This window comes from Chiloscyllium punctatum, chromosome 48, assembly GCF_047496795.1.
Source record: "Chiloscyllium punctatum isolate Juve2018m chromosome 48, sChiPun1.3, whole genome shotgun sequence".
Classification (NCBI taxonomy): domain Eukaryota; kingdom Metazoa; phylum Chordata; class Chondrichthyes; order Orectolobiformes; family Hemiscylliidae; genus Chiloscyllium; species Chiloscyllium punctatum.
Genome location: NC_092786.1, coordinates 39,245,659 through 39,260,076, shown reverse-complemented (window position 1 = coordinate 39,260,076; position 14,418 = coordinate 39,245,659). Strand labels below are relative to the sequence as shown.

Here is a 14,418-nt window from a genome sequence, read left to right as displayed (position 1 = left end):
ACAAGGATTTAAAAAAAAGCTAACAATCCATGCCCAAATCATGCTGGTTATCTGAAGTTTCAATACCAAGTAACCTTCTAAAGACTCTCATTTCATGTTATTTTAAAATCATTCATGAGATGTGGTCATCACTGGCTAGGTCAGCAATAATTTTCCCATTCTAATTACCCAGAAGGCAGTTAAGAGTCAACCCCATTGGTGGGGGGTCTGTAGGCCAGACCTGATTAGGACAGCAGATTTGTTATCTGAAGAACAATAGTGGACCAGATGGGTTTTTCCAACAATTGACAAGAGCTTCATGGTCATTGTTAGACTCTTAATTCCAGATTTTTATTGAATTAAAATGTTACTATCTGCCAAGGTGGCTTTCAAACCTTGGTCCCCAGAATGTTATCTGGTTCTCTGCACTAACAGTCTAGCAATAATATCACTAGGCCATCGCCTTCACCTAATATGGTAAGAGAATAACAACTGTTCTCCAACAAACCTTCACTTCAATAAAAAAAGCTAGATGCTAACATCTTCAACTGGCTAGCAGCCAAATATCAGCTCAAGTTTAAAATCGTCAAGGAAACAATGAACCCAATTATCCCTATCAAATCTAAACTTCTGGCTACAGCAAGCACTGATCTGAGACAGAAGAGGAAAAAAAATGAACAAAATTTAACTCTAAAGCACAAGTGTACACAGGTTTAGAGAAGACCTATTTTCATGTGCCTCTTCAAATACATTAGCATAAAACAGATTTAGTGGCTTCTGTCTTTGTCGCACAAATAAACATATGCTCAGACTTTTGGTTAATCCATCACTATCAAATGAAAACTGGAGAAAAAAGCAACTTCACTGAAACAATGTGACTTAATCAATAGGGGAAATCAGTGAACATTTACATTGAAAAAATGCGAAATGTCAGTTATTTTACTTTTCAAATCAGAAATCAACAATAAAGATTCTGTGGCATTTCCACTCTCATGGTCCAATTTCTTGTTTTAGTGCCACATATACCAAACATAATAATAAACATAAGCAATCCATGAATTGCTGAAACAAGGCTCATGTATATCAAGAACTGCCGGCTCCAAATAATAGCACTGACTAATTTCTGAGCAGCATCTGTTTTTTTTCTCCTTTCTTTCCTGACCAATATATGTATACCTCTCAGCTTTTACAAACAGAAATAAATGCTCAGTTATGAAACATGTTAGTGCCAACCTTGATTCTGGGATCAAAGACTTTGTGCGCCAAACCATCTTGATGCGGTCTCAATAATTTCATTAACTCCAGATGGAGAGTCAAACATCAGCCAATGCCAGAGACGGACTGAGTTTCTCAGAGTTTTAATCAGAACAGTCCACAAATTAGAACCAGATCCCTTGTGTCATCTGATCTCCTGCAACTCATTGCCAATTCCTGTTTCTATGAGGCTATGTATGAGGATAATTTCACCATCACTAAACAAATAGACCAATATTACAATGATAAGCTGATTTGTATATCTGGCTTTTTCTGAAATTTCAGGTACACACTTTTCTGAAGGCTGAGTAGATTATCCAATGAATAGTTAGCCCGTGTAGATCAATAAAGCCCAAGTTTAATGCTCAATCTGCACAGGGTTTGATGATCCCAGCTGGGGAGCTTCCAGTCACCAGAACAGTGGTTCTCAAATTGGAGCCCATGGAGAATTTTTAAGACTTCCACTCAATGGGAAATACAAGCTAAAATAAGAGAGACTGGACTACGATTCCCACATTTGCAGTGCAAAATGGACTGGCTATTTCAGCAAGGACAGGAACGGGCAAGGAAAAACAGCCTCCACTACCTCTTGGAAAAGGGACCACTAAACCAAAATGGCGCAAATCTCTATAAATCACCATACAGCAGTTATCAAATGGGATATAGAGGCCTGATCACTATCCATCCACTGATACTAGCTGGAGGGTTGACCAACATCAGCTATGCCAATTTCTTCAAAAGCACAGCCTGCTGACATGCTCAATCAAGGTTGAGACATGATGAATCATGAAGCTACCAGATGGCAACTAGGGCCTTTTAAAGTAATACAACAAAAAGTCAATTATTTCATTGAAGGGGAAAAAAAATTGCCAAGGAAATGGAGTCACAAAATTCAAATGAAGTACAGCTCAAAAAGTGATCTATATTAGCAATTATTATTCAAACATCCATTATGAAACTGAAAAGAAAATGCAATTCCTGAAAGCTTTATACAAGGGAAAACTTTTACTTGTAGGGTTTACAAACTAGAACAGATTGAACAAATGAGCTTGTTATCTTTTGAATAAGTACAATTTTCAACAGTATAGATCCAACTTGCACTGCACCTGATCCATCCATTCCCTTGCCACTTTAACATGCTGGGTGGAAATGGAAAGAACTGTCATTCTAAAACATCAATAAAGCATAATGCCAACATCACGCCTGCCTGGAAAGGACCACAATTTTTTAAAAATCGGACAGTAGACTAAATGAGTTAACAGCAAAAAGGCAATAAAACTAATCTCAGCTGACACACATGCTAATATCCTCCCATCTACTCCAAACAATTGCTGAATCAAAAGCCAGAATAATCCAGAGACAGAAGTGACCTTCATTTGACACTACAAAAAAACTCACAAAGTAAAAGAATAACTCTAAACTGATGGAGAACCCCCAATGTACTGATTTTTAATGGAAAGTTTGATTTCATAATTTATATGTTTCTTGTTAAGAATGCAGAAACTGAAATGCGGCAATTTAATATGGATGAACGTTCAACAACCGATAAATAACTTAATAACAGCTGCAGTAAATGCAAATAGTGACTCAGATATGATGAGAATAACCGCTTCAAGTAACTATCAAGCTATTAAAACCCAACCCTTGAAGGAGGATCAGAAAGGTCAAATATTATTTGAATCAAGCAGAGGCACGAGCTTTGGACTCATCCCAATACATATGCTGAAAATGCACTTAATTATAACATATTCCCTAAGCAAAATGGTCACACTTTAATAAAAGCTTTAAATACCAAACCAAAAATTGCCAAATCCCATGGAGAGAAGACTTTACATAATATAAATGTGTTAACATTAAAATTCCATAACTGGTCCCTCTCAAATTTTAAACTGAAGAGGTGGGATGGGTTACTGGAGAAATGAAAGGGAATAATATCGTTAAGAAAATGATTTACCACAAATCAAGAAATATTAGTAAGGCACTCAGGCCTTCAATTCCAAAGATTTGACTATTTAAGTTTCAAAAGAAAAATCAGTAACAACATCAAATTCCTAAATGTTAAGTCAAGAATTGAAAAGCCCACTGAGGATGAGAAGAGAGAAGCACTCCTTGCATTTTGTGTGCCTTCCATTTGTTGATTTGGAAATCAAGATGGATCACAGAAGGTTGGAATTAGTCTCTAATTCAAGCATCCATTCGGATCAATGCAAAAAGGTTACATACACATACAGTACAAAATTTGTATTCTTAATATCACTTGGTTATTCATGATTTGAAAATATTATTGTCCTCAATTTCTTTATGAAATTGTTGCAATTGTTTTCTCAATCTTTAAGACTTTCAAACAAGTATGAAAGCTATAAATTCAATACCTCTTATGTCACATTTATGCAGACAAATAGTCGTTGTATTACACAGTTTTTCAAACACAATATCCCAAATGGACAGCGAGTCATTTAAGGAGACTTAAGTCACCACAACTGGACTTGGCAACAAAAATCAATGCAAAACCGGGTGTGCTGCACTACTAGAGGTATCTATCATTTTAGATAAGATGCAAAACTAACTCAATCTTTGCCCTTTCGGGTGAATAGAGATATAATGGTACAATGTTCCCTCTAATTGTTCCTGCAGTTGTGGCCCTCCATGGTCTGTGTGTAACGGCAGCTTCCGCAAGCAGAAGCAGCACGCTAGAACACAAATCGACATGCAGCCAAACACTGGATCACACTTCTGTACAGAACAGTACAGATATTCCCAGTGCTCTGACTCATACCTTTCCTTCACATCATAACAATCAAATTACCTGTCATTAACTGCACTGCTCTTTGTGGGAGCTTCCTTTGCATAAATTGATTACAACACTTTCTACCTAACAACAGTCAATTAAGTACTTCTGAAGTGAAACAGTATCAGTTTTTCAGTGGCCACAAAAGGTGCCATATTAAGTCAAGGAACACACGGAAGGCGGAGAAGCACTTTGACTCAGGTGATGAAATCCAGACTGTGGGCTGTGGCAACCACCAGTGATGGAAAGCGAAGAGAACTGGAGACACACCAGAGGTCAGGACAAAATATATCAATTGCAATTAAAGCAAAAATGCAAAGTGGTCTCAACAAGCTTACAATATCTTTGGGGGGAAAATTTTACTTTAAAGGCTGAGAAATTTGCATCAAAACGCGTAATCTCAGTATCTCAGTTAAGATAATGTAATGGAGAGGTTATTGAAAATTATCTAAATTTTAGTGGTCTTACCATGGAACATATACAACAGCTGTGCATATTTTACATTTTGTGGAAAATCAGAACAGGAATTCAGCTCCTTGATCCTGTTCTGTCACTTAGTAAGGTCATGATTTACTCAGCATTTATTGTGCTTTGGTCTACCACCCTTTATATGGAAAAATACTTCCTAATTTTTACTCTGAATGTCCTGGCACTGATTTTCTGAATCCTTATAACAGAACAACATTAAAAAAAAGAGTAGGAGGTCCATTCAGCCCCTCAAACTTGCCACACCATTCAAAAATACTCACGGCTGATCTGCCCCAGTACTCAATCCTCTTTCATGTCAGCTCAGCATAGCCATCAACTCCCCATATCAAAAAACCTTTCTCCTCTTTAAGCCTTTTGTGGTTCAACATCCACAACTCTCTGGGAGAAGAAATAGGTCACACATCTCAATTTTGAATGAATGTCTCCTTATTCTGTCAAAATGTCCTCTAGTTCAAGATTCCCCAGTAACATAAACATCTCTTTATCATCAAGCCTGACAAATCCCTCAAATTCTTGTACCTTTCAATTAGATCACCCCATATTCTTGTAAACATTAATGAGTAAAGGACTGGCTGTGTTAGACTTTCCTGATAAGTCAACCCCTTCATCCCAGTATTAGCCTAGTGAATCACTTCTGAACTGTCTACAATGTCAGTATATCCCTTTAAATGTGGGACCGAAACTGTACACAGGACTCTACATATCTCACCAACACTGTACAGTTGCAAAGAGACTTCCCTGCTTTAAAACTCCAACACCCCAGCAATAAAGGCCAAGACTCAATTTGCCTTAATTACTTGCTGTACTTGTACACTAACTTATTGCATTTCATGCACAAAAGTATTTAGGTTCCTCTGTACTGCATTTTTTTTGCAGTCTGTCCATTTAGAAAAGTCTGTTTTTTGATTCTTCCTACCAAAATGCATTAGCTCATATTTTCCTACATTAAACTTCATCTGCCATGCCTTGTCCACTCAAAGAACCAATCTGTACATTCCCTTGCAAATTCCTTATGCCCTCATCATAACATGGCCTCCCATCTGTTTTTGCATCATGAACAGATTCATACGCATTACACCCTGCACCCTCCTCCAAGTCATCAATACAGGTAATAAATAATTGAGATCCTGGGACTGATCTTTGTGGAACTCCACTAGCTACTCTTTCCAACCTGAGAAAAACAAATTAATCCCAACTCTTTTCTTTTGTGTGTTAACAAATCTTCGATCCATGTTAATACATTAACCTCAATACCCTGAGCTCAATTTTGTGCAACCAATTGTTATGTTCTAATTTACCAAATCTCTTCTAAAAATCTAAGTACTAGCATCTATCAGCTATGCTAGCTATATCCTCAAACTCTAGCAGGTTTATCAAATATGACTTCCCGTTCACAAAACCATGGTTACTCTTTGATTATATTAATCTTGTTTAAATGCACTTTTTTTCCCTTAATATTGAACTCTAGGATTTTCCCAATGGCAGATGATAGGCAAACTGGGCTGCAATTTTCTGTTCTGTCTCCATCTCTTATCAAACAGGAGAGCTGCATTAGCAGTTTTCCAATCCACTGGAACCCCCACAGAATCGAAAGTGTTCTGGAATATTTCAACCAATGCCTCCACTATGTCTGCAGCATTTCTTTTAAAATCCTTTGATATAGGTGATGTGGCAACTTGTCTGATTCCCATTAGTTTGTCAAGTACTTTTTCCCTCGTGATGGAGACTGCTACAAGATCTCCTTGTCCGAGTTAGTCACCAGCAGGTGAAATTTCTAATTACCCCAGCAACTGCTTTCAAGTTCCTTAAAAAAACTCACTCAAACTATCCTTTACCCTCTTGTATCCCAAACAATACAGGCCTGGTTTATGGAATCTCATCATTTAACCCTCAGAACCCTGGGACATCCTGGCAAATCTACTCCTGTTCCAAGATTAGCATATTTTAAGTGAAAAACAGTTATGTTTACTGTGCACATCAAATAGGTCCAACTTCAATTTCAGGTTGACTACGTGAACAAGTTATAATAAATTTTTAAAATGCAAAATGCGAATTCTGCAAGTCTGAAATAAAAATAGAAGTCCTGGAAGAAAAAGTTAAGATTTCAGGTAAAGTGCCTTTCTTCAGAAACAAAGTGAAACAGAAAGGTAATAGATTTTCAGCAAATCAAAAGAAGAGGAAAGGGGAAGAAAACATTATAGTGTGGAGTAAATGAAGTTAACAGAGATAAGACTTCACTGTATGAAAGACAAGAGACCTATCATGGTTATAATTTAGTTTTCCATAAGTTTCCTTGCTTTGTGCATTAATTAATTAATTGCATAACCTTCCAATAAGTACAAATACACTGATATAGTTTCTTTTACTAATGGAGTAGAGGCAAAATATCATTGAAATTTATGCACTCAGCAATAAAGATCAATTATCATCAAGAGGCCAAGTACAGCATTGTATAGTTTAGACACAGGGTTGAATCCTGTTCAATCTTCTACTACTCAAGCATGGATAAAGAGCTTCCCTTTTCCTTTTCCTTCACCAGCCATTTTTGTAAACTCAAGACAACCAACTCAGCACTAACTGAACAAAGAAATGGAAAGTGTTCACATGAATAGACATAGCCCTGGATGATACAGAGAGATTGATCAAATTATTTCTAACAGAGAGACTACCTCCCATCAGACCAAGTGAAATTAAAATACAGCACACAAGTCACTGAGTCACTGAATGGACAAATAAGAAAAATATTAAAAACAGACTAATAATAATGCTACTCAGTGGTCTTTATAACAACTGAAATTTTAATTCATTCAATTTTCACATATCATAAGTTCTAAAAACTTTGGGGGATACACAGAACTAATATATTTAAGAGCAAAAAAAGGAGCCAATCATCTAATGGCGTTAGGGCTAGCACTTTGCAAACGTAATTTGAAAGTAATGCGATTTTCTAGCTGGAATATACCATCCTCTGTTTCAAGCATTTATCTTTAGCAATGAAAACTGTTAACCTATACTAGCAATTGTCTCGCAGAAATTTAAACTTCAAACAATTGTTTTGCGCCCTAGTGTCTCTATACTGCTTAATCACTAGCCTCCTATACATTTCCTTATGACTAAGTTGCCACTTTTATATCGCTTTTTGCAGACGTGTAAATTTTGCTCGTTTGAATAAAGCACTAGTAGCTCAACATCTCCAACTGTTCATGGTTGAGCAACAAGTTTAAGTCTATATTCTGTTAATAAGAACCAAACATCCACAGCATTTATTAAAAGTTAATGATTAGGTGGACGATTTTCTCTAAGCATAACAATATATTCTAAAATGAGATCCTTGTTGCATTTAGATGGGGTAATTATAGTTAAGGAGAGGTGGATAAATATTCTAATTAGATTTTGTGCAAACCTGTATCTCCATATGGCACCCTCAATATGTTAAATGCACACCATTACATCACAGCTCTTTCTATGGGCAAAAAGTGATCCATCATCTCATAGTGCGATGACCCGAGTCTTTACTGCATGGCTGCAATTTCACTGAAATACAAAGTCAATTATCTCCTACTTTCTAAATGTCATGGTGGCAATTACCATTTACTTAAAAACCTGAATGAAATGGAAAGTATGTAAAGCCTCATGGGTCATCTTCAAGCTTTATAAGCAAATTCCAGTGTTGATCAACACCAAAATTGAACTTTTACTTCACTTAATTTACCTGTTAAAGTTCAGCCAAAGATAGTCAAAGAAAAATTACTTTGCAAAAGCAAGATTTTGTTTGGAGAGGGAGAAAGCAATAAACCTGCATGCATATATATCCAAGTAAAAATTGTCAATCCAGTGTCGACCAACATTAACACCAGTAGATAAGATGTACGGATCCCATTCTCCCAGCTAAAGAAGGGAAGTGTAGACCTGAAAGAAATGCTTTTATAAAAAAGGACCTTATACAATGACATAATTTTTAAAATATGTCACAAAACAAATTGATGAGTGATCTTTCTTTGAAGCACTCCACAAGTCAGCTTCTATATGATTTTGCTTCAGAAATTCAGAGAACACAATTTGATTTTGAAAAGAAAAGTAATGGACCTCATTGTATATCTTTGACTTCGAAACAAAAACCACACCCAGAGATATACAAACAAATTTTTCATAACATACTAACCACAGAGTAAAATGTTCATATGGATGCACTATACTTTTAATAATTTTTCTTGTATTAAAAATACAGATTTTACACTTGATTAAATTTTGTGTCCTTTTAAATACACAGCTCACAGGTTACAATGAAAAAGATAAAAGGTTTAGGGCTGCAGATCCTCCACCCCCAGGATTCACCCTAAACCCAAAAGTTATTTTACAGGTTTGTTGATGCCTACATTTCATTATTGCACAGAAAATGTTGCAGCCACTTATATGGCTCAACCTTATGTAATTAATTATTTGGAATTCACAGAGGATTATTAGGGCACTGACGTCTGCACACAGATCTCTAGCATAATTTATTATCTATTTACTCACTGTGCAAGCTCAGAAAAATCACCTTTGACCTACACAGGCACATGCTATCAATTTTCCTTGGATGCCCCTCAACAATATTCAACACTACTACCCCTTATAAGCTGGAAATACTTAAAAGATCAAAGCTGTGCTTTACTGCTTCAAGACCAAAGAGCGCATTCTAATGGAGCAATAACGCAAAACACAAAATTACATCCACTTTCTAAGTCTACTTACAAGACCTAAGAACACACATCACAAACTAACAGCTGAAATTAAATACAACAGGCAGTATTTTAAAGAATACTTTACAACCACCTCAAAATTTTATTAAATCAAATTTCATTCCAGACAAATCATCATTGCATTTATCAATTTCTATTCTCCACATACTCATCGAATAAAGAATGATCCAAGTTGATCGAAAAATGGGCATACAATTCGGAATAAAACTGTTTGCAAGTACGAAAATCAAAATCAGATTTTGAACTTTACAGTTCAGCAGCCAAGATGCTGAATTGATTGCAATGCTATATTTCATCATTCACCTGCCACACAATAAAAATGTTCTTGGGAAAAAAATCCTAATTGGTCACTTCCTACTAACAAATGCATCATGTTGCAGGATAAGGTGTAAAACGGTGTAAAAAGTCCTGGGTTTCAAAGAGAATATTGGTGACATGACTGAATTAGATTTAACTCTCTGTAGGGTCAAGAATGCTGATTTGATTAAAAGCAGATGGAACAATATGAATGAAAGCCAGCTCCTGGACCTCATCTTTAAACAGGAAATTCAGAGCTAACCAACTGGCTGTTACTTAATTGTTCCCAGAGATTCATATTGCAATTGTTTTGTTAGGAAAAAGTCCCGAATCTTTACATGTATGTTCAATGACCACATCTTAAAAACTAATGATTTGAACTAAAATCAATGTTGCAATTAGAACAGATCAAATAATTTACAGAATACTTTGTGCGTATGCACTCTATTTTAACTTGTAGTTTCAAAAAATACCTTAGATCTTTCTGGAAACAAATACCAGTTACAGGTTTATGAGAAACATAAATAATTAGTATAAAATACTCACTTTCTACAGAGAATTAGTTACAACTGTTTACAACTCTGACTGTCTATTATGCTACTAATCATGTTCTCCAATTACAACATAGATATGACACAAAGAATCACCACACTTACCGTTTTCCTATTGTAATAATACATTAGTGAATTGCTGCCCATACCAGGTACTGGGTAAGCACAATACATGTTGCTGGCTAAATCGAGTGCAGAGATCAGCAAGTGCACACTTCACAGTGCAACACATTCAACAACACAGTTTCAGGCAGACTAATTCCTTAATCTTCCCACACATGGATGTACTCAGAGGAACTTATGCAAAGCAGACTGAACCATTCTACACAACAGGCAGGGGAGGAAAGTTAGCTACTGGCTACATTCCATATTCAGTATTGGAAATGGTCTTGTCACAGCAAACACATTTAAATTGGAACATCGAAGGCTGGCAGAGGAGGAGAAAATAGTCACCTCCCAAAAAAGTATCATTGCTAACTATCTTTTTATACCCTTTGTTTTGGTTATCTTACTTTAAGGAAACAAAAGCAATGACACATGAAATTTAAATCTACATTTAATTAATTTGTTTTAACTCATTAGGGCAGTTGGAGTAATAAAGATTTGGTTGAATAAACTCCGGCAATAACAGCCATTTGACTGCCTCAAATTACAAAATATGTAAATAAAAAGAGATTAAAAAAAGGAACTACTCAAACAAAATTGTGTTCTCAATATTCTTCATAACAGTTCCCAACAGTGCAACATTTGATACTTTATAATGAGGATTACAGTATAATAAAGGTCTGGCTGCTTTACGTTATGGATAGTACTACAACAGTTTTATAATGCCAAGACAGTGCAATTAAAAAGAACACCAGCAACATAAAACAAGATTCTGAATTTCCCTCAGAACTATTTTTGTGTCCTTTATAGTTGGATCAAAAACAAAAGACGTGAAGGGCATTTTAGATGTACAAAATACAACCAAACAGAAAAAGCCAATTCATTAACACGCGCACAGAATCCTCACTCATAAGGAAGCTCAGCAGCAGCTGCAGAAGAAGAATATACGTCAGGCTAATAAAATGCCAAGCAAAATGACGTGCAACTTCCTCTAGAGACCATAAGGGCCTATTTTGGTCCTGTGAGGCCAGTGGAAAAGCTTCGATTCACAATTAACATTTCCATTCACTGAACCTTCTTATTGTCTCTTTAGGCAGTGATACGTTAAAGAGGGCTTTAAAATTTCCCAAAGCCTCTCTTGATATTAGCATTCTGTGCGATAAAAACTGAACTATGAAGCATTTTATGATTTTAGAAAGGGACAAAAGTGTATTTTAATAAATGCTGAAGCTATAAGCTTTTATCAATTGCTTGAATGGTTTTATCTTTTAAAAAGAAATTAACATCCCTGACTGAACCAGCACCAGTATTAAGTGTCACTATTCTGATACAACAACATTTTAAACTGAAACTATTTAATTGAACAATATCTCTTTCATGACAATAGCAACTCAAGGCAACTACTTATCCCATTAACGTCATATAAGTGTTAATCCTAGATTCTGTGTGCTGCACAAGTCAGCTGGAGATGATTTTAAATCTTTATTTCAATCAGACATGTGATGATCGGAGAGACACATAGGAAGTGACCTGAATTACTGCAATTTATAACCTTGCACACTGAACTATGCAGTTATATTAGCGCAAGCACAAAGTTTACTGAGTAATTTATTTTACAAAGTTGGGATTTACAACATATCACAGCACTGGAAATTCTCACGTTTTGCTTGGCCAATATGAATTATTACATTACATGCAGCACAAAGCTTGATCTGTGTCCTCAATGAGTATCAGATTGAAAATCAAAAGGAGACTGCATCCAATTGGTATTTCCATTCACACATAAACCAATTCTCAACTCAAAGAAATGTAATCAAGGCTGACCTATATTTTCTTCTGTTGAATCTCTTCACCAGGAATTGGGTCAAAGTATCCAAGCTGACAGAAAAGATATAAAGATCTTAAGGATCCTCCAAGTCAGACAACTGATCCGATTAAGCTGGGATGAATTCAAAGGTGAAGATGAGACTTTTTACAACTATATATGGCATGAGGAGGTTTTTTCAAATGATTAGAGACTTGGAAAATATGTCTTCATATCAGTAAGAACACTATGTTTACAATTAAAATTAGACTAGCAATAGAAATCAATCTAAAGACATTTCTAAGCCACTTAACATTAGAATACAATAAACTTACTCATATAATGAAGGGGAAACATATTCTATTCAACTGCAAAATTTAAAATACCCAAAGAATGATACTTTCATGTTCTGTTGGGTTTTTTGGTCATCCTTAGTAGCTATGTTTAATGTTTACAATGCCGGTATTAGACTTGAGTAGTGAGGATTCTGAGCAGAATTCACCCTTTGTATTAGTCCAAGCTTCATTAGTTATGGAGCATGAAGTAGAATTCGATATAACATGTCTGCTTGAGCTCTTTAAGAGCATTGGACAGGAAGCACAAAATGGCAGGAGCATGTGCACAGTCGTCTTTCAATTTATCACAGATAATCACAGAATCATAGAAGCCCCGAGTTTGAAAGCAGGCCATGGATATAATGTTTATCCCTTGAACAATTTATAAAACCTGACTGCACAAAAAGAAATTGTCAGAGGTTCAGTTCACTGAGAGCTGGCTCTGAGGAAACTGGATCAGTGTCCATGACTCTCCACATGTAAATTAAGGGTGACCTTGGTGACGGGATATTGGCCTGTGTGGAGTTATTTCACCCAGCCTACGAGAACAACAGAAAATACCCCTAAACATTTGCAATGCTCTGCAACATTATTTCAAAATGCATACATCTGAACTGATTTCTCTTGCAATCAGAATTAAGTATCACAGCATAGAAGGCAATAGCTGCGCCACGTCTTGGAATACTTTTTCTTATATTTCACACAAATCACAATGCCAAAGAATCACCCAACACAATTGGTTTTACTTCACCATACTGCCAAAAAGTGCTCTTCACGACAGTAAAACATAATTTAAACCAAACAAATAAATATTAAAGTTCTAAATTAAGTACATTCAAAACCTCATCTACTGCATTCCAAGAATGTTTGCTTGGCTTTAAAGCTATCAGAACTATGTCCAGTACTGCAGAATTAGCAACAGGAATTTTTAGATGGACAAATACAGAGCCTTTCAGACACTTCCACTGGTTCTTGCTAAAATGCTAGAAAACGGAAAATTATAGTGCAACACTATTTTATATTATATTTATAAATAACATTTTCAACCAATAATGTACAGCTTGTTTTGGGTCCCGAAAGACACATTATTTTTGGAATGAAACTTTTGTTTAACTACAACTTTTGCTTTCAAATCATTTCATGAAGCTGCAAGTCAGAGGTCAATTTAACAATGTCAGCAATGCCTTTCGTAACTATATGGAAATAGTTCGGAAGGAGGTACTGGGCACATGATGTCAAACTCCATCCAATTTAAACACGTCACACAGTCATTGGGTGAACACAACTGAATTCTATCTCTATTGTTGTCAGGTAATACACTACCTTTTATATTAGGCAAGAGCCTCTTCTCTTCAGTCTCACTATCTTTTACCACAGATAAATCAACAAGCACTTCGACTCAGCAGAAAAAAATGAGAATTGGTGGCAGCAAATTCAGCAACCAAAGACAAACTTACCAAGGAGATGTTAAGAGGTACAGGGACAACAGTGTAGGCAAGGGAAAGAGAGAAGGTTAATCAGACTGAGAAAAAGACAGAATCTTAGCAGAGAAGGCTGTGAAGAAACAAGAAAAGTGAATGCTCCAAGAGTAAGAGAGATGTCCCAGTGGGTTGGTGGGGGATTAAGACAGCATTGATGAATACAAAAATACACATTTAAAGAAGTACAGATTTCAAGCAATCATGAAATTCTACTGATATAAACAGCTTTACAGTACTGGTTCAAAATTAAACATTTAATCTGTGGGCAAACAGGTTAGTATATGATAGTATTCTATGGATTATGTTGCAGATGATGTTACTGACGGTCATAATATTAAAGGGGGCAGAGATACTTTTGATGATGTCTTAAAAGATTTTATAATTACTTAAACTCAAGAACAAATAAAGTTTAACAGAATAAATAAATTTAACAGAAGAGTTCAGCTTTCAGGGATACGTGTAGATAATTTCAATCATGACCTCAAAAGATTAGCGGGAAATTGTATCTATGGCATTTTGAAATCAGAATTTAAGAATTCTTGAAAAAAAACTTTTGCCAGGTTTCTTACAGGACAAGAAAGCTTTAACTGTGG

At 35.8% G+C, this 14,418-nt stretch overlaps 1 protein-coding gene across 10 annotated transcripts in view; it reads right to left on the bottom strand.

The window, feature by feature from the left end:
- Positions 1–14,418, bottom strand: part of tcf12 (transcription factor 12) — a 342,285-nt gene that overhangs the window by 114,888 nt on the left and 212,979 nt on the right. For 2 of the 10 annotated variants that reach the window (XM_072565008.1, XM_072565009.1), the window contains exon 1: positions 10,206–10,366. The exons of the other annotated variants lie outside the window; for them this stretch is intronic. In XM_072565008.1, the coding sequence (XP_072421109.1) occupies positions 10,206–10,274 (69 nt within the window). In that variant the 5' untranslated portion in view covers positions 10,275–10,366. Of the gene's footprint in view, positions 1–10,205; positions 10,367–14,418 lie in introns of those variants that run through there. 10 annotated transcript variants of the gene reach the window in all.